The sequence below is a fragment of the Vidua macroura genome, chromosome 10 (assembly GCF_024509145.1).
Source record: "Vidua macroura isolate BioBank_ID:100142 chromosome 10, ASM2450914v1, whole genome shotgun sequence".
Lineage (NCBI taxonomy): Eukaryota > Metazoa > Chordata > Aves > Passeriformes > Viduidae > Vidua > Vidua macroura.
In genome coordinates, this window is record NC_071580.1 from 15,025,749 (window position 1) to 15,038,060 (window position 12,312).

Consider the following 12,312-nt stretch of genomic DNA (forward strand, 5'->3'; position numbering starts at 1 on the left):
AGAGTGAAATGTCTCACAAATAATAAAAAAATTAAAAAAGAGAGAGAAGTTATTTGGGCAAGTTTTATTTAGAGTTTGAGGATGTAGATGGGTGCCAAGCAGCATGCTGGGAATGGCATTTCTGAAGTTGGAGTAGGAAAAGCAAAGTCTTCAGGTAAAAAGGAAGTAGTTAAGAACTAATTTTAGAGATGAGGCACCTGAAGGAGTGAGTCCCATTTAAACAGGAAAAATGTATTTAGTGTATATGGTACTTCTGTATAAACGCTGTTGGTCCTAGGAAAAAGAAAGAAAAAGTAACCAGAATACCTTGTTTTAAACAAGCATTCATTCACAACAGATGTATCAGAAACTTGGAAATGAGAACATCTCAGTGGGGAAATGCAGAAGATTTTGTACAACACTGGAGATACAATGCTGTATATTAGCAAGAACGTGTAGGAAGTAGCCTCCTGTACCCTTACAGAAAGAATTGTCTGTAGCAGCAGAAAATCCAGATTAAAATCACTGGTGAATTTGTACTTACCATGGGAAAGGGACTGGAAGTGTACCCAAATTTTGCATACACCGTATTAATAGCCTCTGGCCCTGGCTTGTAGTACTGAATAATATGGGAGCCCAGTAGATAATTCCTGTGAGAACGAAAGTTGGTTTCTCAGTAACAGTTGAAATACTAGGAAAAACAGTAAGGACTACAGTGTAAAGCCAGATGCATATAGTGCTTTATATCTGGAATATTGCACACTCTCATGTTCTTGGAAAAAGTATGGCATAACCAAGAGAGACATGGGAGGGCAGCAAGAAGGACTGAGGCTATGGAAAGCTTTGACAGAAGGAACAGATGGGCTCTTTGGCCTAGAAAGGAGAGGACAGTGGATTCCCAGGTGTCTCAAAAATCATGAATATGCATAGAGAATAGCTGCACACAGCTGCTTATTAAATTGAGAGACATTAAGAGAAGATACCAGGTAATGACAAAAAGAAGGTTTTTACTACTCTATGCAAGTAGTAATATTTGATTTTGTTCATGCTAAAAGTTTACATAAGTTCAGAAGGGGGTCATGTCAGGTGCTTGAAAGAAAATCCTCAAAAAGTTGTTAAGAGCAAAATAGAAGAATTGTAAGGATTTCTTGTATCAGTGACTGCAGGCTGCTAGAAACTAAACTGGAGAAACACTGAAGACTCTAAATTTCTCCATTTGGAAACTTGCTGGGAAAGGAAAATAAGTTACCTTCCTTTCTAATAGCCAGTATTTGGCCACAGCACATGGGAGAAGTCCAGAGCTATCAATAAATGCAGCTTTTGATCCTGTGCCATAAATTGGAATTCAGTTATGAGTCAGTAATTACAGCTTGCTGGTAATTGCTTGGTATGACACCAGACTGTGCCAGTTTAGGCAGCAACAATGTAATTGTATTGGTTGAAATTATAACAACACATCTTATTTTCCCTCTTAATGTGATTATGCTGAAATAAATAAAGGTACATAAACAATAGGTTTAACAAGTAATATGGTATGAGTCACAAAAGAAATGCTGTGTATAAACTCAAGAGCTGTAAAGCTTCCAAGTTTCCTGGTTCAGATATAAGAAAATAAGTATTAGAAAACAACCTAGCAAGAAAATTGACATGTGACATAAGCTTGGAGAGATAATGAAAGACCCACCAGTGAGTTATCTTTTAAAGACTGTATCTCACAGATGAGTTGCTTTTCCAAGAATAAAGGTTTTGTCAGCAGGAAAGGAGGTACTGAGAGCTAAGCCTTATTTTACAGACCAGAACTGTCCAAGCTTTTAATACCTGTGATGACAGCATAAGGCCAGCCTAAATTCCCCTGCATTTCTTAAAGCTGCCTTGCAGTTAAAAACATTTTGAGAATCCTGCAGCAGAAACAGTGGGTTGTGAACACACAAGACTCTGAACAGACTGCTTTTCTAGCTGCGTCCAAAAAAGCAAAATTATACCAAAGTAAATAGGTCAGTTCACAGGAGGAGTGTTGCACATTAGAACAGAAAGTGAAAAGTAAAAGCAGAAAAACAAAATAGTTATTTTGGTGACAGGGGTTCAGGTGACCTTACTGGCTTTAGTGCAAGTGAAGGTTCATGTTTAATTAAGGCCTCCCTCTTCTCCTTTGAAACTATTTAATGAGGCAGAAAATTTTAAACTTCGTTCCTTCACTGGTGAAGTTCCTTTAATAGAGAATGTGCCATTTAAAACCTGTAGGCATGCCAGTCACAGAAAAGAGAAAGCATTTCTTGCACTTCTCTTTCCTTAAGGACCCTTTACAGAAAACCAGGACTCCAGATGCTTACCTTAGTACATGCCAAAACTGCCAGAGAAAGAATAGGCAAGAAGAGCATAGCTGTGCTCTTTTCAGAATTATCTCACTTTTAATTTTTTACCTGCAGATTTGAATACCTCTTTAATTTCGATAATACTTTTGAGATTCATGATGACAGCGAGGTGCTGAAGAGAATGGGAATGTCCTTTGGGCTCGAAGCAGGCAAATGCTCAGCTGAGGACCTAAGAACTGCAAAATCACTGGTGCCAAAAGCTTTAGAAGGCTACATCACAGGTAAGTTAAATATTGTTCCTGATCAAATCCATAACCTTACTTAACTGAAGCAAATTTAATTATGTTAACTTATGTATGTAAATTTCAGGGTTTGTGGAACTTAGTAGGGTTCGTACATGAACCAGTTGTTTTACTGTTAAGTTTGAAAGGTTTATCTTAGTTGTCCTGTTGACTTAATGCACACTGATTTACAACAGTGTGATGTGTGAGCTTCATTATGAAGAAATTATTTCTTAAATAACTAAGTTGACACCAAGAACAAGTTTTCATGTGTTAGTGTTAATTTTGAGTAACTGAATGTATGGAGGAGCAAACTGGAAGAAGACAGCTCTTCCCAAGCTGAGGAAAAGGAAAGAAAAAGAGCATCTTGAACTGGTTGGGTGTAATCCCTCAGAAGCCAGCAGGTGCCACCTGAGAACTAAGCTTCTCTAAATCAAGCAAGTCCAAAGACTTCAGGACAGGTGTCCCAGGCAGAGACGTTTACCTCCCCTGTTTGAACAGGTCATGCTTAGACACAAGACTAGAACTCCTTCAGTGTTGCATCACTGGACTAGAGCTGGCACAATTTGCTATCACTTCCTGTAGTTATTGTCAGTGTGTTTTTCTTGCTGCACCCACAGCTTAAACTTAGCCCAGCATTTTCTCAAGGGATTTCGTCTGTAAAGGAAGTGCTACCCAATTAATTAATGTGTACAGACCTTTGTTTTTGAGGAAAGGGAATAAAGCTCTTGCCCTAACTTCTCTACTATATATGACGCTGTTGAGCAGGATGGGAACAGAGAACTCCAGATCAGAAGGCAAAGAAAACGAGCTCTGATTTATTTCAAATGCACCGCTCTATATATAGAGAACATCGAGAAGATTAATTTCATTGGTCGTAGAGTGAAAACATCTCACACCATTGGTGTGCAGTGAATGACGCACAGTGGCAGAGCATATCTATAAACAATGTGAATAACAAGATAGATTAGAGAATTATTTACATTCTTTCCCAACTGTTTCCCAGGCTCTTGCCTGGTTAGAAAACCTTTCTCTTTCTCTCTGACTGAGCTGAGAATATCCACATTATAAATTAGAATTCAGTTTCATTCTATAAAAGTAGTACATTTTAAATGGCTTAACATTTCAAACTACATCAGGTGTGCTTGCTTATGTTTATTAACACTTATTTGTGTTTTCCTGGTCCTCTTGTCATGTGGGTTTTAAAACTAAGATTTCGTATTTTATTTTTGGTCAATTTTGAAATTTCACCTGAAGTCTTTATAAAACAGCACTCTCAACAAAAAGAGAAGTTGAAAGAAATCTTGATTTGTTCCTCACAGGTTCATTCAACTCAACATTATTTATCAGCGTGTGATTTATCAGCAGTGTAAAAAAGGGGAAAGGAGCAGAACCCATGTCTTTTAATAGTTTTGCAATGTTGAAGTTACTTAATTGCTCCCATGTGTTGAGGATCAAACTAAAGTTTCTTTTTCATTTTAAGCCTGCATTAATTTACCTCCAGAGAACAGGATTTCCTTACATTTGCAAAAAACCCTGTGTCATGACATTGTTTACTGAGTACTTCCCTAGCAGCAAACCAGCAGCCTGGAACCTATATATAGTTTTAATCATAGGAAATGCATTGATTTTATTTTTTACTAAAAAATCATTAAGGCAAGTAATGTACTCTTCATATATGGATTACGTTCAGCTGTTTCAGCCTCTGTAAAAATTAGTTCAGAGGTATTCCTACTAGTGTATATATTAAAAAAATATGTACTTTAATTTACATACCAGTGCATGTATTAAATGTTTATTCTATCTGTTGCTTATTACATAATTGTGCTACAGAAATCTACAGTTAAGAGTATGAATTGCATAGTGGTGGTTTCTAATTGTAGTAAGTGACCAAGAAAGGAAACAGATTTAAATGTTTTGCACAATATTTTAAAAGCCAGCTTTTGCCTGATTACATATTTTTGGTTATCTTCCCATTTTAACCTTGGGAGTCTTTAGACATTTAGACATTTTCTTATACAGCAAGAATAGGGAAATAAAAGGGTCATCACTTGTTTCTAGAATTCATGGTCACTTCTACATTGTCATGATGGCTCTTCCAAGAACAATGGCTTCAGTTATTACTATACAGGAAAAACAGATCCAGGTCTCTTATTTATTCACTGAGTAAATACACTGCAATCAAGATTAATTATGATCCCAGTAGCTGACTCTATGGACAACTGCTCTAGAAGCCAGTCCTGTCCTAATATGTCCAAGTAGGTGTTCCTGTTAGTACACTGACAGGAACAATGTTAGTTTGACCTTAGCCTGGACATCTTTTTCAGATAATTCCTGATTTCCAAACACTAACAATAGTTTGTACTAAAATGCTTACCAGTAGGACTAGAGAAGCAGTTGGAAGAATCCTAAGTCTAAACCAGTTCAACTAAAGAAAGTTTAACTTGACAAAAAATGTTGGACCATCTCAGCTTTGAAAAGGAATAACTTTCTATTTGCACTGAACAGCCACATAAATTGCTTGGAGCTGCTGAACTGATGATGTGCACATCAAAGCTTTGTTGGTGGATTTTCTTTGGAAGAGGATCATGTGCTTTAGCCATTCTTCAAGTGCCCAAATTTCATAAAAGTAGTGTCTTCTAGGTTTGCTAATTTCACAATGTTTTAGCAAATAAATGTATTTTTGTAATATGCATTTTAAATACTACATTGGTGTGATCCGCAGGTATGACTGCCACTGAAATCAGCAGAAGCTAAGGCATATTAACGCATAGAGGAAAAGATTCTGTGTATCTTGTTGTCTTTTCTGTTGCTTGACTGTCATAAGTGACAATCTCTAAAACATGAGACTTGCACCACCTTAAGAGGACATCCCAAGGACACAGTCCTAATTATCCATTCCTGCCCATTTCTGCATTTTGACCCAGGTGCTTTCCTGTGTGTTCTCCCTGAGCTGGTTCCTGGTGCTAAACTGCAGGCTTTGTCTGTCAGGGGAGTTTGCAACAATGAAACAAGCAGAACTATGTAGCAAAGGGCTCCAACCAGAACAGCTCAAGTGGAAAGGAGGGTGTGAGGTTGCTGCGTGAGCAGAAATACTCCACTGCCTGGGACAAGCATAAACTCGTAGAACAGCAGCCAGAGTAATATCTCTCTCTTTTGGGCTGTGCACATCCTAGAGGCACTTAACACAAAACCAAGTTGAGTTGTGACTACTAGAAATTAGGCTACAGATTAAAAAAAAAAAAAAAAGGCAAGAAATAAGATTTCTGAGGGGTAACATCTCACCTTATGTATCCTACTAAGGCAGTGAGCAAAGGGGTGCAGTTTAGGACTTGTTTTTTTTTTTTTTTTCCCCTGTGTGAAGAATTGCTTTGCTGTTTACCTGTATAATTAGCCATGTCTAGAAAATGGGCTGGAGTTGGAACTAAAGAGCTAAGAGCACCCACTGCCCGAGCAAGTTTGTTCAGATGTAAACAACACTCCCATGCAGCATTTGTACGTTAACTGCTAAAGCTATTGAGGGTATTGCTTTAGAGCCTTCTCAAATGAAGTATAAATTTCTACAAGTGTATCTGCTACAAGTATGCCTAGTACATCACAATGTCACTACTAGATTGGACTGCACAACCTTGGGAAGAAGGTTTATTCAAACTGCTTTCCCTGGTTTTAAGTGTAGCTATTAGTAATTGATCTACACTGCCAGAAGAAATAAGTCTTTTCATTGTAGGCACACTTCTATTTTGACAGACTTTTCTATACTGGAAATGGCTTAAACTCCCCATCTTTCACAAACTTCTTATCCCTTGCTCCTCAGAGTCCACTGGAAAATTGAATTTAGAAATATAAGGCAATGAAAATACAAGGCAGGGCTATGCTTTTATGAACCACCTTTCTGCCATGCTTCTACTTTGTTCTTCAAAAAGAAAACTAATGAGCTATTATCCAGAAATCTTAATAAGCCACAAGATTACTAGCAGTGTCTTGTTATTCTTCTGAAAAATTAAACATGTACACACAGGTATACGAACAACACTTTGGTAGAGCTCTATTAGTCTAAATACAATGCAGTCATTCCAAATGATTTAGCCTCCTGCACAGACAGGAGGAAGCTGTGAGAACATGTTCTCTGTAACATGAAACCTGCATTTCAGGCAATCTTGATGAAAGACATGGAGCTCCATCTACATTTAACTGTTCTCGTCTATTCTGTCCTCACAGATCACCCTAAAACTGCCACTTACCAACGTTTGCTATCATGTTCCAAGGACTGCTGCCAGGAACACCACCCTTGCTAGCCTTGCTTTGTACCACGACATTTAAATACCTTGCTGCAACAGCTTTCCACAGCACAAACCAAGATAATCTGTGGATCCATCCCAGTGGATGGTGAGCCAGTTTACATGGCTGTGTCAACCTGCTTAAAACAGTCCCTGTGCTAGGCAACATTGCCAAATCTAGAGGAACCAAAGCTTGACAAGAACACAAGGACAAATGAAAATGTGTATGTAACAACCACAGTTATTCCTCTTACCTGCTGTTACAGAACAATTCTAGATAATTATGAGTAGTACAGTCCCAGTGTGCTGTCTAAAGCAGAGGCTTGGTTAGGCATAGAATTTAAGAGTAAGGACTCTAACTTCTGATTTAATGCATCCAGCTGGAACCACATGCAAGTACCATGAAAAAGAACTAGACAGTTTTGGTAACTTTTTTTGATGTTAACTTTGTGTCAAGATAGAATTTGAGTAGGTGAATAGAAATGTCTTATTTAAGAAACAAATTAAAAACACACACACCAAAAAAAAATCCCATAAATGTAATCAGGTCAGTAAACTTGTTTTGGTGATTCTCTTGGCAGAAATGTGTGTAACTGGAAACAACTGACAGGCATAACTTGTTAGGGAATTTGAAAACAAGTACTGTGGGGCTTGTAAGTAACCTCTCACATCTCTCAGGGGTCAACAAACTACCTAAAGAAACTTGGCATTATTGCCAGACCATTTTAATGGTCTTAACCCCCCCATTTCCTATCCCTAGGGAGGAGAGCGCCTTTTATGTCTCATGTGCATCCTCTTCCATTCTTGGCACCAGCCCTTTGCCATGGTCTGTGCATGTCCACAGTCAGCCATGAGAGCACCAGCTGAAACTGCCTTTGGCCACCAGAACACACACAGCGACACAGAGACTGCCTGGGTGGCTTCACTGCACTATCTCAAACCCAAATAAATACAATTCCTTTTGTACCTTCACCAAGTGAGACAGCCAAGGCACTTGGAGCTGTCCGGGCATTTCACAGGGTCAGGCTGTGGCAGCAAGTTTCCATGAAGGACTCCAGAACTCTTATTTCAGATACCTGTGATTGCACACAGCCACCAGCCAGGTGAATCTTCTTCAGACAGAGGGCAAAGCTGAGTGCAAGGCTTAAGTGCATCCACAAACACAGGATATAATTTTATCTTGATTAAACAGGACACAGTTACAGTACAAAACTCAAGCTACTGGTACCTTCTAAACTAAATTAAGGGATCCTAACTGCAAAGAGAATGCAAAGTTTAAAATTGTAAAAGGAAGAAAAAATGTAAGTAACTATCATAAATAGTTATGGTTTCTTCTAGATATGTCTGCGGGATTTTCCTGGATAAACCAAGGGTTACTTTCGAGTTCAGCACAAGCAGTTTCCCATTTCGAGGCAGCTGGAGGCACTTATGATGCTAAATCAAGGTAAATAAAATAATTTTTATTCAAGGATAGTTATATATGCTTGTGGTACTTTAGTAACCTTGCTATTTCATACCATTTGCATGCCGAAATTGAGATATTATCATGGCTGATTTTGATTGTAAAAGAATTTCTGTCTTCCTTGAAGGAAAATTATATTTGAAAGGTCAAATCAACATGCTTTGAACATTGAACATGCCAGCTGTTTTGTACCTGTGTTTCATAAGAATAGAATCACTTTCAAGCCCCTTTTCCTGATTAACCTTAAATTCCTGCCTGGGCATGGACTACAGATAGATAATTACATGTGGAAAAAAGCCCAGTAGGATTTCTGAAGAATGCATAAGAATGTCTGCTCTCTAAATGCACTGCTATTTAAGCTCTTATGAAAGAAGTTTAGTCTGCACAACTTAATAAGAATTTAAAATTAAAAACCAACAACCAAACAAAAAAACACCATGTGCAAAACCCCAATCTTAAATACACCTCAGCAGCCAGACTTTGCTTGGAGGTTACCTGTACCATAAAAAATGGAAATAGAGATTATTATAGGGATTATTATTTTGGAGCAGGCTCTTTCTCATAGCATTTAATAGCTTCATTTTATATTGCAAACATTTCTGTGTATTAATGAAACTCTGATGGATTTCCTTTTTCTTTCTTCAGCTTAAGCAATTCTACTAGTTGTTTATGAAAAAAAAAAAAGGTAGTGACCCAACATTCTTTTTTTATGATAGAACTTTCCAGTGTTTTATCAACTCTCCTAATAGCTGTGTTTACTGTAACGCTTTGGGATTTTTCCTTGTTCTTTGACTAAAGGAAAAGCTGAGGCCAAAAAGAAAAAGCTTAAAACCTCACGGGAAACCCTCTAAACTTCACCCTTTCTGTTGTCTTGCTAGTGAGAATCCAGGGTTGTGTTTGGATGCTGAAGTGGCCTTAGCAACTGGGCAGCTGCTTGCCCCTAGCAGTCAGCAGTCCAGCAGTGCAGCATCCCGGGGGGAGACGCCCTGCTCCTTCAACGAGGAAGACGAAGAGGATGAAGATGAGGATTCTTCCTCCCCAGAATGAGGACAGTAGAAAATGGAAAATGCTGCTCAAATATTCTTAATGGGAGTGCCTGTTTGGATTTTACTGGTTTCTTGCCTTGGTTTGCACTGCATTTGGTGAACCAAAATGGAAGCTTCAAAACAAGTTTATCCATAGCTGAAATTGAAGAATTGTGTAAGTGAACACAGAGTGACATGCAGAGACAGAGCAAAGTGGGTTTTATAAACTATAAATGAGGAAAAGAACAAAGTCCCTGGAGATTGGGCAAAGTAAACCTTAAGATCATCTTTTCCATTTTGGGACTCAAGTCTCTGTTTTCCCCTTGTCTTTTTCAGACGGAGAAGAAAAGTCAGTCAGTAAAAGCCGATTCTTGTGTTGTCTTTTGGCTGTGCTGCCTTTAGAAAAAGGGGGAGAGAGCACATACAAATGTGCTAAAATCGTTATTTAAAACTATCTTGTATGAAAGTGGTTATAGGGAAAAGGAGCTGTTAAAATGTTTGCTTTTTTCTGTTCAACTTGCTGTATAGAAGATTCTTAAAGTAATATAAATTGCAAGTGATTAAATGAATCTTGAAATAGTTTATATCCATTTTAGATACTCTAAAAGTAACAAGTAACATTAGTATAAAAGGTTCATATGTTCATTTATATTGCAGGCCTAATTTATTATAAGTGATTATTCTTAGCCATTATTAAAACAGTCAGGAAAAAACAGTATTCTCTGCACCAGCTTTTTTCAAGGAAAATAAGTTAAAAAATTGTATTTCTAGATTACAGCATATTCAGTGTAGCTTCTCCTTTACTGTTCTAACTTCATATAATCCCTTTAATGTTAGAGCATGTCTTGTTTTTTTAACAAAGGCCTCCCACCATGTTAATGATCTCAGGCAGTGTGTTTTCAAGCCAGTCTTTTCAAATTTGGGGTGGGTAGGTCACATAACTTTTAAAGTCATAGGCTGAGGTTCTTAGGGAAAAATAATAAAATTTCAACAATTCATCATTTCATGTTTTGCAATCTGGTCAGCTTGGATTCTGACAGACTTTCTTATCAGTAACTTCAGTTGCACTCACCTTGATGCACCTTTGAAAGTTGTATCAAACCACATAAAATAATCTGTGGTTCAAGTTACCCAACACATATCCCATGTGAACTGTTAAATTAGACTTGCAGCAGGAGGCTGTTTTCCACAGCTAACATCACATCCAATCATAAAGACCAAAACCTTGAATATCAATGCAAAATACACTGTAGATGTACTCTTCCCATGGTGTTGCAGTGTCCAGGACTTTGCCTAGCCTCTAACTATTTTTCATGAGGTAAATCTTTCCAGTTTTTCCACTGTCTGTAGGTGGTTGCCCCGTGTCTCAGCTGTCTGAGGCAGCTGTCCTGGCTCTGTTCCTGCGCTGGTGGATGAGGCAGCTTGTGCTGCTGCTCTCCTGAGCAATGGCAGCAGCTACCCCTGGGCTGCTGGCAGCGTCATTCTCACAGCCTAAGCTGTGTCCACATCATCTTTTACAGCCAAACCTGCACTCACTCAGGCCAGCAAGATCCAAAAGCATCAAGCCTGAGCTACAGAGAGAAAATGAGGCTCCAGCTCAAGAGCTGCCTGGCCGTGTGCAGGAGTTAGCCCAGGGCTGGCTGCTCGCAGGACAGGTAAAACTGTGAGGCGTAGACAAGCACCACCCGCATATTTACATTACAAACTGAAGCATCCAGATTGAAACTTCTCACAGATAGTTCAGACTCCTGCACCTGAGGAGTACCATGAGGGCAGCACCAGTATGTAGGTATGGCTCTTGATTGAGCTATTTTACACAAATGAACAGCAAATGCACAAACTAAAATACCTGCTATGGTATTCACCCTTGGGGCAAGACTGTTAAGACCATCCTGTGCTCATGGGTCATAGGCAACAGCAGACTGAGGGCTTTACACCCCCTCACTTCCACCGGATCTGTAACACTACCTCCGTACCCGAAAAGCTTTACAGATACAAAAAGATATTCCTGCTGAGAGAGTCAGTGCATTGAGCCAAGTGGCTCACTTTTGAAATGGGGGGAGAAGGGAACAGGTACTTCACACATATTACTACAGAATTGTCAGCTTCATGATTGACATTTCATTTAAACAGATCATCACTTTCATTCTTAAAAAACCCATTGCTTTTTCAAAAAATGCAGTGTCTGTAAGCTTTCATTGGAAAGGACAGATCAAAGGTAGCCTACATATGCATGATCCTAAGGAATTCTTTAAGAGGGAAATCTTTTCCAAAGTAGTTATACCTCCCTCTCCCCAACAATACATTAGGGACACATTTAACTTTACACTTTATTCACACTTCCCCCTCAAGATCTGTGTAAAAAGTAAAAAAGCAAAACACTAAACAGTTCCTAAAGAGCAGCACTTTGAACTATAAGAACCTGGCAAAAAAAGGCTTCCCACCCAGAAATGGAATGTATTTTATTAGCAGTCAGTGAGCTTTCTGCTTTACAGAGGGAAGATCTTCAGTGACATCTTTCCTCCGTTGATGTCTGTGCCCTTCAAAGCTGCAGCCTGCGCAGCTGCTTGCTTTCTGGCAAACATCAAACTATCAAATAAATAAAGATAAATAAAGATAAAAAATAAAAAATATGGGAGCACATAACATTTATTTGACAGTTGAACGAAAGCTTTAAAAGTTATTTTTCCTGGACTAGTTGAATACAAAGGACAAAACAAGTTAAAACATTTAGAAGAGACTTCAAAAGTAAATTCTTTCCTTGGGCTTCCTTGTGCCAAGTACCAGTTGAGGATGAAGTTCAACTGAAGCACTGCAGTCTTGTGGCTACACTAAAGTCTGAGAACTAGGAGAATTTAGGGCCTTATCCAGCCACAGTCACCTGTGTATGGTCTCAGGCAAACTTTTCCATCATTCCTGGTGATCTTAGCTGCCATATTTAAAAAGGACACAAAAACTGCAAACCAAAACAGGTAA

The 12,312-nt window shown here is 38.6% G+C and overlaps 1 protein-coding gene and 1 long non-coding RNA gene across 13 annotated transcripts in view; one reads left to right on the plus strand and one right to left on the minus strand.

Annotated features, from left to right (window-relative positions):
- Positions 1-9,905, plus strand: part of TFDP2 (transcription factor Dp-2) — a 52,480-nt gene extending 42,575 nt beyond the window's left edge. For all 6 annotated transcript variants that reach the window (XM_053986293.1, XM_053986296.1, XM_053986297.1 and 3 more), the window contains 3 exons: positions 2,406-2,572; positions 8,188-8,293; positions 9,190-9,905. In XM_053986293.1, the coding sequence (XP_053842268.1) occupies positions 2,406-2,572; positions 8,188-8,293; positions 9,190-9,358 (442 nt within the window). In that variant the 3' untranslated portion in view covers positions 9,359-9,905. The remainder of the gene's footprint in view (positions 1-2,405; positions 2,573-8,187; positions 8,294-9,189) is intronic.
- Positions 1-12,312, minus strand: part of LOC128812104 (uncharacterized) — a 28,525-nt gene that overhangs the window by 8,354 nt on the left and 7,859 nt on the right. For 4 of the 7 annotated variants that reach the window (XR_008438596.1, XR_008438595.1, XR_008438601.1 and 1 more), the window contains 2 exons: positions 524-629; positions 50-273 (listed from right to left, as the gene is read on the minus strand). This is a non-coding gene — a long non-coding RNA (uncharacterized LOC128812104). Of the gene's footprint in view, positions 1-49; positions 274-523; positions 630-11,783; positions 11,926-12,312 lie in introns of those variants that run through there. The other 3 variants (XR_008438597.1, XR_008438599.1, XR_008438600.1) reach the window with 2 other exon arrangements.